Source organism: Salmo salar, chromosome 13 (assembly GCF_965601325.2).
Source record: "Salmo salar chromosome 13, fSalSal1, whole genome shotgun sequence".
Lineage (NCBI taxonomy): Eukaryota > Metazoa > Chordata > Actinopteri > Salmoniformes > Salmonidae > Salmo > Salmo salar.
The window spans coordinates 29,251,393-29,264,733 of NC_138303.1; the positions used below are offsets into that span (position 1 = coordinate 29,251,393).

Here is a 13,341-nt window from a genome sequence, read left to right on the forward strand (position 1 = left end):
TATGGAAAATTTCTGGGATCTTTTTATTTCAGCTCATGAAACATGGGACTAACACTTTACATGTTGCGTTTATATTTCTGTTCAGTGTAAACAAACACTGTATAGCCTCAAAACATGGTTAAAACGATCATTTTGATATCATGGATGGCCAGTCCATGCATCCATAGCTCTGTCTATGAATTTGAGGGTGGTTAATCTTCTTCAGGCACATCCTTCAGCTTTTACCAAATCAGAGTCAGGGTGACCGCTTTGTTATTGGTTCAATTAAGGATTCTAGCGTTAAAATGACCAAATAGTGGAACACAGTGCTGCAATATGACACATACAAACCGTCACACAGCAGTGGGGTCACCGAGGTCAACATTCATTTATTGATCAAATCAGTGAAGGTGAAAAATATATTGATCTGATGCACTGTTGACAAAAACTTTGTGGATGAGAGTTAGAGAGTGAAAAAGAGTCTGACCCAAGATTCACGCACACCACCAACACACAAAACATACACGATAATAAATGTCCAAGATATGGCACGGAGCGACAATGGAGAAGTGGGGTCTGGTGCAGTGCAGTATAGTATGTACTATGGCACAGGAGAAGCACTGCAGTGGTGGAGGGTTAGTCCATGGCACATATACAATGCAGTCAGGAAGTATTCAGACACACACAATACCCCATAATGACGAAGCAAAAACAGGTTTGTAGAAATGTTTGCAAATTTATTAACAATAAAAAACAGAAATACCAAAAAAATACAGCATTGAAGGTCCCCAAGAACACCGTGTCCTCCATCATTCTTAAATGGAAGAAGTTTGGAACCACCAAGACTCTTCCTAGAGCTGGCCGCAAGGCCAAACTGAGTAATCGGGGGAGAAGGGCCTTGGTCAGGGACCAAGAACCCGATGGTCACTGACAGAGCTCCTCTGTGGAGATGGGAGAACCTTCCAGAAGGACAACCATCTCCGCAGCACACCACCAATCAGGCCTTTATGGTAGAGTGGCCAGACGGAAGCCACTCCTGAGTAAAAGGCACATCAGTCCGCTTGGAGTTTGCCAAAAGGAACCTAAAAGAAAAGACTACAGCCATGAGAAACTAAATTCTCTGGTCTGATGAGTTCAATCTTGGTTTCTTTGGCCTGAAAGCCAAGTGTCACTTCCAGAGGAAACCTGGCACCATCCCTACGGTGAAGCATTGTGGTGGCAGCATCATGTGGGGATGTTTTTCACTGGCAGGGACTGGGAGACTAGTCAGGATCGAAGGAAAGATTAACAGAGCAAAGTACAGAGATCCTTGATGAAAACCTGCTCCAGAGTGCTCAGGACCTCAGACTGGGGTGAAGGTTCACCTTCCAACAGGACAACGACCCTAAGCATATAGGCAAGACAACACAGGAGTGGCTTCGGGACAAGACTCTGAATGTCCTTGAGTGGCCCAGCCAGAGCCTGGACTCGAACATCTCTGGAGAGACCTGAAAATAGCTGTGCAGCGACGCTCCCCATCCAACCCGACAGAGCTTGAAAGGATCTGCAGAGAAGAATGGGAGAAACTCCCCAAATAAAGGTGTCCCAAGCTTGTAGCGTCATACCCAAGATGACTTAAAGACGGATTAAAGATGGCGCCGAAGAACATGGCTGATGTTTTACATTCTCAACTAATTGTGCAAATTTGTTATTTTCTTTGCATTTTGTGTAACTTAGTGTACATAATGTTGCTGCTACCGCCTCTTATGACCGAAAATAACTTCTGGACATCAGAAAAGCGATTACTCACCACGGACTGGAAGAAACTTTTTCCTTTAACGAGTCCGACAAGAGGGATATCCTGCTCTCACTGAAACAGGCCCAGATCCACGCCTTTTGCCTGAAGAAAATACGGCGGAAAAGGGGACGCAGATCGGGGATCCTTCTGAGAAGCCGGAGGTGAGCGAGTAAAACTCCCAATGCCTTCCATTATCCTTGATAACGTGCAATCGTTAGAAAATAAAATTGATGACCTATTAAGATAATCCTACTAATGGGACATTAAAAACTGTAACATCTTATGTTTCACCGAGACGTGGCTGAACGAAGATACAGACAATATAGAGTTGGTGGGATTTTCCATGCAGCGGCAGAACAGAGACTCTACCTCTGGTAAGACGAGGGGTGGGGTTGTGTGTCTTTTTGTCAATAACAGCTGGTGCGGGATGTCTAATATTAAAGAAGTCTCGAGGTAATGCTCGCCTGAGGTAAAGTACCTTATGATAAATTGTTGACCACAGTTCTCATCTGTATTATTCGTAGCTGTCTATTTACCACCACAAAGCGAAGCTGGCACTAAGACTGCTCTCAACCAACTCTATAAGGCCATAAGCAAAGAAGAAAATGCTCACCCAGAAGCGGTGCTCCTATTGGCCGGGGACTTTAATGCAGGCAAACTTCAATCATGTCACATGTGCAACCAGGGGAAAAAAAATCCTAGACCACCTTTACTCCACACAGAGATGCATACAAAGCTCTCCACTTGGCAAATCTGACCACAATTATATCCTCCTGATTCCTGCTTACAAGCAAAAACTAAAGTAGGAAGTACCAGTGACTCACTCAATACGGAACTGGTCAGATGACGCGGATGCTACACTACAGGACTGTTTCGCTAGCAGACTGGAATATGTTCCGGGATTCAGCCAATGGAATTGGGGAATACACCACCTCAGTCATTGGCTTCATCAATAAGTGCATCGACGACGTCGTCCCTACAGTGACTGTACGTACATATCCCAACCAGAAGCCATTACAGGCAACATCCGCATTGAGCTAAAGGATAGAGCTGCCGCTTTCAAGGAGCGGGAGACAAATCCGGACGCTTGTAAGAAATCCCACTGTGCCCTCAGACGAACCATAAAAACAAGCAAAGTGTCAATACAGGATTAAGATTGAATCCTACTACACTGGCTCTGACGCTTGTTGGATGTGGCAGGGCTTGAAAACTATTACGGACTACAAACCTCAATCGCACTCCACACTGCCCTTTCTCACCTGGACAAAAGGAACACCTATGTGAGAATGCTGTTCATCGACTACAGCTCAGCGATCAACACCATAGTGCCCACGAAGCTCATCACTAAGCTAAGGCCTCTGGGACTAAACACCTCCCTCTGTAACTGGACCCTGGACTTCCTGATGGGCCGCCCCCCAGGCGGTAAGAGTAGGCAAAAATACGTCTGCCATGCTGATCCTTTACACTGTGGCCCCTCAGGGGTGTGTACTTAGTCCCCTCCTGTATTTTCTGTTCACCCAAGACCGCGTTGCCAAACAACTCCAACACCATCATTAAGTTTGCTGACAACAGCGGTAGGCCTGATCACCGACAACGATGAGACGGCCTATAGGGAGTAGGTCAGAGAACTGGCAGGTGGTGCCAGGACAACAACCTCTCAATGTGAGCAAGACAAAGGAGCTGATCATGGACTACAGGAAAAGGCAGGCCGAACAGGCCCCCAGTAACATCGACGGGGCTGTAGTGGAGCGGGTCGAGATTTAAGTTCCTTGGTGTCCACATCACCAACAAACTATCATGGTCCAAACGTCCCAAGACAGTCGTAAAGACGGCACGACAAAACCTCCCCCCCCCCCCCTCAGCAGACTGAAAAGATTTGACATGGGCCCCGAGATCCTCAAAAGGTTCTACAGCTACACCATCAAGAGCATCCTGACCGGTTGCATCACCGCCTGGTATGGCAACTGCTCAGCATCTGACCGTAAGGCGCTACAGAGGGTACATCACTGGGGCCAAGCTTCCTGCCATCCAGGACCTATATAATAGGCGTGTCAGAGGAAAGCCCATAAAAATTGTCAGACTCCAGTCACCCAAGTTATAGACTTTTCTCTGCTTCCGCACGGCAAGCGGTACCGGAGCACCAAGTCTAGGACCAAAAGGCTCCTTAATAGCTTTACCCCCAAGCCATTAGACTGCTGAACAATTCATAAAAATCACCAACGGACAATTTACATTGACACCACCCCCCCGCTGCTACTCGCTGTTTGTTTGTTACCTATGTATAGTCACTTCGCCCCCACCTACATGTACAGATTACCTCAACTAGCCTGTACCCCTGCACACTGACTCGGTACCGGTACTCCCTATAAATAGCCTCGTTGTTGTTATTCTTATTGTGTTACTTTTTATTATTACTTTTTATTTAAGCCTACTTAAGTATTTTCTTCTTCGTGAACTGCACTGTTGGTTAAGGGCTTGTAAGTAAGCATTTCACGGTAAAGTCCACACTTGTATTCGGCGCATGTAGCAAATAAAGTTTGATTTTTGATTTGATTTGACTCGAGGCTGTAATCACTGTCAAAGGTGCTTCAACAAAACACAAAGTAAAGTTTTTTTTATATACATTTGCCAAACATTCTAAAAACCTGTTTTTGCTTTGTCATTATGAGGTATTGTGTGTCGATTGATGAGGGTGAAAAAAAACAAATGTAATCAATTTCAGAATAAGGTTGTAATGTAACAAAATGTGGAAAAAGTCAAGGGGTCTGAAAACTTTCCAAATGCACTGTGTGTGTGTGTGTGTGTGTGTGTGTGTGTGTGAGAGATGTAGTGAAACATCTCTATTTGTATTATTCAAGTTGAAGAAGGGGGGAAGGTAGGGGAACAAATGGCTCATGGCCAGGAGCAATATCTATTGATGAGGGCGGGGGCATTGCTTACAGTGTACATGCAGAGTCTGTGTAAATACCTATGGCTCTGGGGCAGTGTTTGTTAGTGGAAAAGAATCTATGGTATTGTATAAGGGAAGACTGAAGATGATCATTGGTTCAAAGGCAGTGAGTATCTATGGTAGAGGCTGTATCTGTGGTAGATCAGAGATACTGGTGATAAGACTGGGGAGACAAATACTTCACTGTAGGGTGAATCATTTATACACGTTCTTTTATCAACAATAAATAGAGTGGGTGTAATATACGGTGTAAGTATATGGGGACTTAAAGGGCTTCAATTTGGAGAAAATAAAAGGCTATTGCTAACTACAGTATTACCTTTGGGCAGTAAAAGTGAGATTTCTATGTCTATTTCATCTATGGGATAGGCTAGTGATATTTTTGTCCGTTAATGGGCCTTATATTTGGGCAGTTCATGGGGCTATAGTTGGGGTATTTGGGTCAGTTCTTGGGGCTATAATTCTGGCTATAGTTGGGGTATTTGGGGCTATAGCTGTGGAATGGGAGGAAGGTGAAGAGTGTCTAGTGCGCTATGGTAGAGCTCTCTTAGTGCTCTCAACAACTGCAGCCGACAAAACATCTGATTGAAGAGGTGAGGCAACGGCTCCTGTAGAGGGGATATAGAGAGACAGATTGAAAAAGAGGGGGGAGGGGATATGTATGGAATGAACTTGGTGTGAACTGTAATCAGTTTAAATAAATAAAAAAAATCAGCTGTGCTGTCTATCAGTACACCATTTTTCAGGCCTGGTATGGTCGGTCATAGGCCATTAACACAATGTGCCAAACATCGAGGGGCATCACACATGCAAACATATTTAATTCTGCATACTGCGAGACCACATGCTGTAATTAAACCGAACCTAAATTAACTACCCCCACCCTCAACACAGAGACAACCATAGCGGAAAAATGAGGGAGTGCTCACCCCAAGGACGTGGACTCTGTTGTAATAGGAGCTAAAATCCTTACTGAGGGACACCAGGAACTTGCAGATCTGGGAGACACATTGCAATATTAAACATACATTATATGAGCATTCATTTACCTACTGTTCAAGTCAAAAGTTTGGACACCTACTTATACAAGGGTTTTTATTTTTACTGTTTTCTACATTGTAGAATAATAGTGAAAACATCAACTGTGAAATAACACATATGAAATCATGTGGTAACCAAAAATATAGTGTTAAACCAAAATATATTTTATAATTCTTCAAAGTAGCCACCCTTTTCCTTGATGACAACTTTGCACACTCTAGGCATTCTTTCAATCAGCTTCACCTGGAATGCTTTTCCAACAGTCTTGAAGGAGTTCCCACGTGCTGAGCACTTGGCTGCTTTTCCTTCACTCTGCGGTCCAACTCATCCCAAATCATCTCAATTGGGTTGAGGTTGGGTGACTGTGGAGGCCAGGTCATCTGATGCAGCACTCCATCACTCTCCTTCTTGGTCAAATAGCCCTTACACAGCCTGGAGGTGTGTTTTGGGTCATTGTCCTGTTAAAACTAATGACAGTCCCACTAAGGCCAAACCAGATGGGATGGTGTATCACTGCAGAATGCTGTGGTAGCCATGCTGGATAAGTGTGCCTTGAATTCTAAATAAATCAGACAGTGTCACCAGCAAAGCACCCCCACACCATCACACCTCCTCCATGCTTCACAGTGGGAACCACACATGCAGAGATAATCTGTTCACCTACTCTGTTTCACAAAGACACGGCAGTTGGAACCAAAAATCTCAAATTTGGACTCATCAAACCAAAAGGACAGATTTCCACCGGTCTAATGTCCATTGCTCGTGTTTCTTGGCCCAATCAAGTCTCTTCTTATTGGTGTCCTTTAATAGCGGTTTCTTTGCAGCAATTTCACCATGAAGGCCTGATTCACACAGTCTCCTCTGAACAGTTGATGTTGAGATGGGTCTGTTACTTGAACTCTGTGAAGCATTTATTTGGGCTGCAGTTTCTGAGGCTGGTAACTCTAATGAACTTATCCACTGCAGCGGAAATAACTTTGGGTCTTCCTTTCCTGTGGCGATCCTCGTGAGAGACAGTTTCATCATAGCACTTGATGGTTTTTGCAACTGCACTTGAAGAAACTTGCAAAGTCCTTGACATTATCCGGATTGACTGACCTTCATGTCTTAAAGTAATGATGGACTGTCATTTCTCTGCTTATTTCAGCTGTTCTTGCAATAATATGGACTTGGTCTTTTACCAAATAGGGCTATCTTCTGTATACCACCCCTACCTTGTCACAACAGAACTGATTGGCTCAAACGCATTAAGGAAAGAAATTACACAAATTAACAAGGCACACCTGTTAATTGAAATGCATTCCAGGTGACTACCTCATGAAGCTGGTTGAGAGAATGCCAAGAGTGTGCAAAGCTGTCATCAAGGAAAAGGGTGGCTACTTTGAAGAATCTCAAATATATATTCATTTACTCAACACTTTTTTGGCTACTACATAAATACATGTGTTATTTCATAGTTTTGATGTCTTCACTATTATTCTATAATGTAGAAAACAGTAAAAATAAAGAAAAACCCTGGAATGAGTAGGTGTGTCCAAACTTGACTGGTACTGTATATCAACTGATATTTCAAATGCACTTGAATATTATTTTAAATCTCACCTGTTCAGTCTTCAGGTTGACTCTGGCCCCTCCATCACACTCCAACGTCTGTCCTGTTTGGTCGAGAAGCTCAGAGAATGGAATGAGGTAATTGAACAGAAGAAGCCACTCCCCCTATGAAACAGGAAAAGACACCATGACTGTGGAGAATAGCAATCTCTGGAGGACCAGAGTACAAATGAAACACAGATATCTAGGCCCATATTCACAAAGCGCCTCAGAGCAGAAGTGCTTGGAGGAATCCAGGATCAGGTCCTCCCCCATCCCACAGGAGGTTGGTGGCACCGTAATTGGATAGAACAAGCTTGTGGTAATGACTGGAGCGGAATAAGTGGAATGGTATAAAATACATCAAACACATGGCTTCCCTGGTTTCCAGGTGTTTGATCCCATTCCATTCTCTCTGTTCCGGCCATTATTATGAGCTGTCCTCCCCTCAGCAGCCTCCTGTGCCCCATGCATATAATGACCTAAAAGGAAAAACTGATCCTTGTTCAGCACAGGCTCTGTAATGTGTGCTGTGGAGCAGTCATTTAACCAATTATAGGCCTACCTCTTCTTTTAGAGCTGAGAAGTCCAACTGGGATCCCTCTGGGATTTCAGGGTAAAGTCCTGTGGGATGCAAATAAGGAAGAAGTGAACATGCAGCATGAGAAAGACCGAGTACAATGTAGGAAGTACATGTTTGCTTGGTGTGGTCTGCACTAGTACGCATATACAACATGGCAGTGTAAAGGCGGCAGGTAACCAAGCGGTACAATTGTGTGGTTCAGATGGCTCAGTTTGTGGTTTGACTACAACATAACACATACGCACTACAGTATGTGACCTTTGCTGGGTCACTTTGGATAATGGCACGTTCAAAACAACTGCGCTCAAACCATGACGTTAGTGATCTTCAGGTCTGAAAGTTGGAGCTCTAGAAAGAGACCTGTGTTCCCTAGTTGGATGACCGTTCAAATACATTATTCTCAGTTGGAGCTAATTTATTTCACAGTTCCCAGTTGTTTCGATTGCACTGAGGTCGGAAGTCTGAGATTTCCCAGTTGTTTCGAATGCGGCATTATCAAGTCAGTCACATCTGCTAAAGGACATCATCACATCCATCATCCAGTTGCCTTGCGTGTCCCTCGTCTCACCTTTCTCCACACCTCGCTCGTAGCTGTCAAATAGGGTGTGCAGCCGTGCACAGTTGTACATGACGAAGACTCCGCCCCTGGGGCCCTTGGTGGACACGCTGCCTTCCCTCTGCACATCCAGAGTGACCTGTGTGTGAAAACAGCTATCAGTCTGCCAGTCAGCTCTGACTCAACACAACCCCCCTGCAGAGCAAGGTAGGCCAGCACGCTACAGAGCTATACCAGTTCATATACAGTATGAAGCCTTAGAAGTAAGGTTCATGAAATCAAAAACTTACTAAGATCAGATAACATTCATATATTAGCCATTTCTGAGACTCACTTAGATAATTCATTTGATGATACAGTAGTAACAATACAAGGATATAACATCTATAGATGAGACAGGAAGACCTATGGGGAAGGTATCGATATATACTCACATACTCCATATCCCTGTAATGCTTACAGAAGATCTCATGTCAAGTGTTATCGAAATGTTGTGGATGCAGGTTCACCTGGCATATCTAAAGCCTTTTCTTTTGGGGTGTTGCTATAGGCCACCAAGTGCTAACAGTCAGTATCTAAATAATATGTGTGAAATCCTTGATAGTGTACTGTATATTATTTAAACAGTGAGGTCTACTTTCTTGGGGACCTGAATATTGACTGGTTTTCATCAAGCTGTCTGCTCAAGAGGAAGCTTCTTACTGTAGTGCCTGCAATCTGGTTCAGGTTATTAATCAACCTTCCAGAGTGTTTACAAACACTACAGGAACAAGATCATCCACATGTATTGATCACATTTTTACTAATACTGGAGAACTTTGTTCTAAAGCTGTATCCATACCCATTGGATGCAGTGATCACAATATAGTGGCTACATCAAGGAAAGCCAACGTTCCAAAAGCTGGGCCTAAACTATTGTATAGGAGATCATACAAAAGATTTTGCTGTGACTTATGTGGATGATGTTGAAAATACACTACATGAGCAAAAGTACGTGGCCACCTGCTCGTCGAACATCTCATTCCACAATCATGATCTTTAATATGGAGTTAATCCCCCCTTTGCTGCTATAACAGCCTCCATTTTTATGGGAAGGCTTTCCACTAGATGTTGGAACATTGCTGCGAGGACTTGCCTCCATTCAGCTGCAAGAGCATTAGTGAGGTCAGGCACTGATCTTGGGCGATTAGGCCTGGCTCACAGTCAGCGTTCCAATTCATCCCAAAGGTGTTCGATGGGGTTGAGGTCAGGGCTCTGTGCAGGCCACTCAAGTTCTTCCACACCGATCTCGTCAAACCATTTCTGTATGGACCTCGCTTTGTGTACGGGGGAATTGTCATGCTGAAACAGGAAAGGGCCTTCCCCAAACTCTTGGCACAAAGTGGGAATCGTTTAGAATGTCACTGTTACGCATGCCTCTTGGAGGAGGGAACACAACACCCTGCTACTCTCAACTCCCCGCGGAGTGAAAGAGGTATGTGATTGTAGGTGCGGGTAAGGATGACAGAGGCAGAGAAGTTTACCGTTAACAGGGAATTTATTCCGTCACGGTAATTTGGGGAAAAGGGGCTGGACGGAACCAAAGCAAAGAAAGTAAAAAAGTTAGAGCCCCCTCTCCTACCTTACCTACCCACAACTTATCTGTTCTTAACACCATCTGGCGTGCTAACCAAAATACAGGGGGTGGTCCGCCCAGGTCTTACCTAGTGTGCATAAACAGAGTACATACTATGGGTATATGTATGCCCGCAGGCCTCTTGCCTAAGCACTCCCAAGGTGCCTTTCCCTTCCCCCTGGGAACAAATGAAACAGAATAATACAAACAATTTCGATAATCAACAGTCCTTTTGACATAAACATACCTCAGCAGGACCGGCTACAAAATACTTTCCAAAAACTATCTGAGCAACAACCAACACAGGACATACCAATCAGCTCTTTCTCTCTGAGCAACAACCAACACAGGACATACCAATCAGCTCTCGCTCTCTCTCTGAGCAACAACCAACACAGGACATACCAATCAGCTCTCTCTCTCTCTCTGAGCAACAACCAACACAGGACATACCAATCAGCGCTCTCTCTGAGCAACAGCCAACACAGGACATACCAATCAGCTCTCTCTCTCTCTCTGAGCAACAACCAACACAGGACATACCAATCAGCGCTCTCTCTGAGCAACAACCAACACAGGACATACCAATAAGCTCTCTCTGAGCAAAGGAACACTGGCTTTTATACAGCTGGAGGGGGAGTCTGCAATTGCAGACAGCTGTATCCCTTAATGAGAGGGCGGGATCAGACCTCCAATCTGCAATGGGGGCGACCAATCAGCTGCTTGGGGGAATCCAGGAAGCCATTTCCTGAAACGCACGCACGCACACATTACACACATACATACATACATACATTGCCACAACAAAACACAGAAACTGGGGAACGTAAGTCACTGTATGCTGTAGCTTTAAGATTTCCCGTCAGTGTAACTAAGGGGCCTTGCCCAAACCATGAAAAACAGCCCCAGACCATTATTCCTCCTCCACCAAAACTTTACAGTTGGCACTATGCATTGGGGCAGGTAGCGTTCTCCTGGCATCCGCCAAACCCAGATTTGTCTGTCGGGCTGCCAGATGGTGAAGCGTGATTTGTCACTCCAGAGAACACGTTTCCACTGCTCCAGAGTACAATGGCGGCGAGCTTTACACCACTCCAGCCAACTCTTGGCATTGCGCATGGTGATCTTAGGCTTGTGTGCAGCTGCTCGGCCATGGAAACCCACTTCACAAATCTCCTGATGAACAGTTATTGTGCTGACGTTGCTTCCAGAGGCAGTTTGAAACTCGGTAGTGAGTGTTGCAACCGAGGACAGGAGATTTTTACGCACCACAGGCTTCAGCGGTCCCGTTCTGTGAGCTTGTGTGGCCTACCACTTCACAGCAGAGCCGTTGTTGCTCCTAGACGTTTCCACTTCACAATAACAGCCCTTACAGTTGACCGGGGCAGCTCCAGCAGGGCAGAAATTTGAAGAACTGACTTGTTGTAAAGGTGGCATCCTATGACCGTGCTACGTTGAAAGTAACGGAGCTCTTCAGTAAGGCCATTCTACTGCCAAAGTGTCTCGAGGACAAGTACATTAGAGTGTCTAGTTTGAGAAACAGACGCCTTACAAGTCCTCAACTGGCAGCTTCATGAAATAGTACCCGCAAAACACCAGTCTCAACGTCAACAGTGAAGAGGCGACTCCAGGATGCTGGCCTTCTAGGCAGAGATGCAAAGAAAAAGCCATATCTCAGACTGGCCAATAAAAAGAAAAAGATTAAAATGGACAAAATAACACAGACACTGGACATAGGAACTCTGCCTAGAAGGCCAGTATCCTGGAGTCGCCTCTTCACTGTTGACGTTGAGACTGGTGTTTTTCGGGTACTATTTAATGAAACTGCCAGTTGAGGACTTGTGAGGTGTCTGTTTCTCAAACTAGACACTAATGCACTTGTCCTCTTGCTCAGTTGTGCACCGGGGCCTCCCACTCTTTCTATTCTGGTTAGAGCCAGTTTGCACCGTTCTGCGAAGGGAGTAGTACACAGCGTTGTACGAGATCTTCAGTTTCTTGGCAATTTCTCGCATGGAATAGCCTTCATTTCTCAGAACAAGAATAGACTGACGAGTTTCAGAAGAAAGTGCTTTGTTTCTGGCCATTTTGAGCCTGTAATCGAACCCACAAATGCTGATGCTCCAGATACTCAACTAGTCTAAAGAAGGCCAGTTTTATTGCTTCTTTGATGAGCATAACAGTTTTCAGGTGTGCAAACATAATTGTAAAAGTTTTTTATGATCAATTAGCCTTTTAAAATGACAAACTTGGATTAGCTAACACAACGTGCCATTGGAACATAGGAGTGATGGTTACTGATAATGGGCCTCTATCTACATAGGCATACATTCCATAAAATTAAAAAAGACATTTCCAGCTACAATAGTCATTTACAACACTGTATTTCTGATCAATTCGATGTTATTTTAAATTGATTTTTTTGTTGCTTTTCTTTCAAAACAAGGACATTCCTAAGTGACCCAAAACTTTTGAATGGTAGTGTACATAAGACCGAATCGAGCGGGTCGGTAACATTTGGTAGAAATCCTTCCTTAAGTTCTAGACCTCAGCTGAATCTGGTAATCAATGGTCTGGCTGTTGAACAAGTTGAGGAGACTAAATAACCTTCGATTGTAAACTGTCGTGGTCAAAACATGTATACTGAACAAAAATATAAAACGCAACATGTAAAGTGTTGGCCCTAAGTTTAATGAGCGGAAATAAAAAAGACACCAGAATTTTCCATATGCACAAAAAGCTTATTTCTCAAAAAATGTGCACACATTTGTTTACACCCCTGTTAGTGAACATTTCTCCTGTGCCAAAGTAATCCATCCACCTGACAGGGGTGGCATATCAAGAAGCTGATTAAAACAGCATGATCATTACTTGTGCTGGGAACTATAAAAGGCATTTCTAAAATGTGCCGTTTTGTCACACGAGAAAAAAAGAAGAAACCTGCACACTGCTCTTGATAGTATCACTGCTCTTTAATAAGCTTTATGTATCGGCCTCAAGGCCTTCGTCAGAGCAACACATTGCCACAGATGTCTCAAGTTTTGAGGGAGTGTGCAATTGGCATGCTGACTGCAGGAATGTCCACCAGAGCAGTTGCCAGAGAATTGAATGTTAATCTCTACCATAAGCCGCCTCCAACAGTTTTTAGAGAATTTGGCAGTACGCCCAACCGGCCTCACAACCGCAGGCCATGTGTAACCACCCCAGCAAAGGAGCTCTACATCCCGCTTCTAAACGGCGGGATCGTCTGAGA

The 13,341-nt window shown here is 44.4% G+C and overlaps 1 protein-coding gene across 1 annotated transcript in view; it reads right to left on the reverse strand.

Moving 5' to 3' along the window:
- Positions 1 to 348: 348 nt before the first annotated feature.
- The window catches only part of LOC106566782 (DALR anticodon-binding domain-containing protein 3), a 35,379-nt gene continuing 22,386 nt past the window's right edge, over positions 349 to 13,341 (reverse strand). The window contains exons 9-13 of the mRNA XM_014135171.3: positions 8,489 to 8,615; positions 7,903 to 7,961; positions 7,350 to 7,463; positions 5,636 to 5,704; positions 349 to 5,314 (exon numbers count right to left, since the gene is read on the reverse strand). Coding sequence (XP_013990646.1) covers positions 5,195 to 5,314; positions 5,636 to 5,704; positions 7,350 to 7,463; positions 7,903 to 7,961; positions 8,489 to 8,615 — 489 coding nt within the window. The 3' untranslated portion in view covers positions 349 to 5,194. The remainder of the gene's footprint in view (positions 5,315 to 5,635; positions 5,705 to 7,349; positions 7,464 to 7,902; positions 7,962 to 8,488; positions 8,616 to 13,341) is intronic.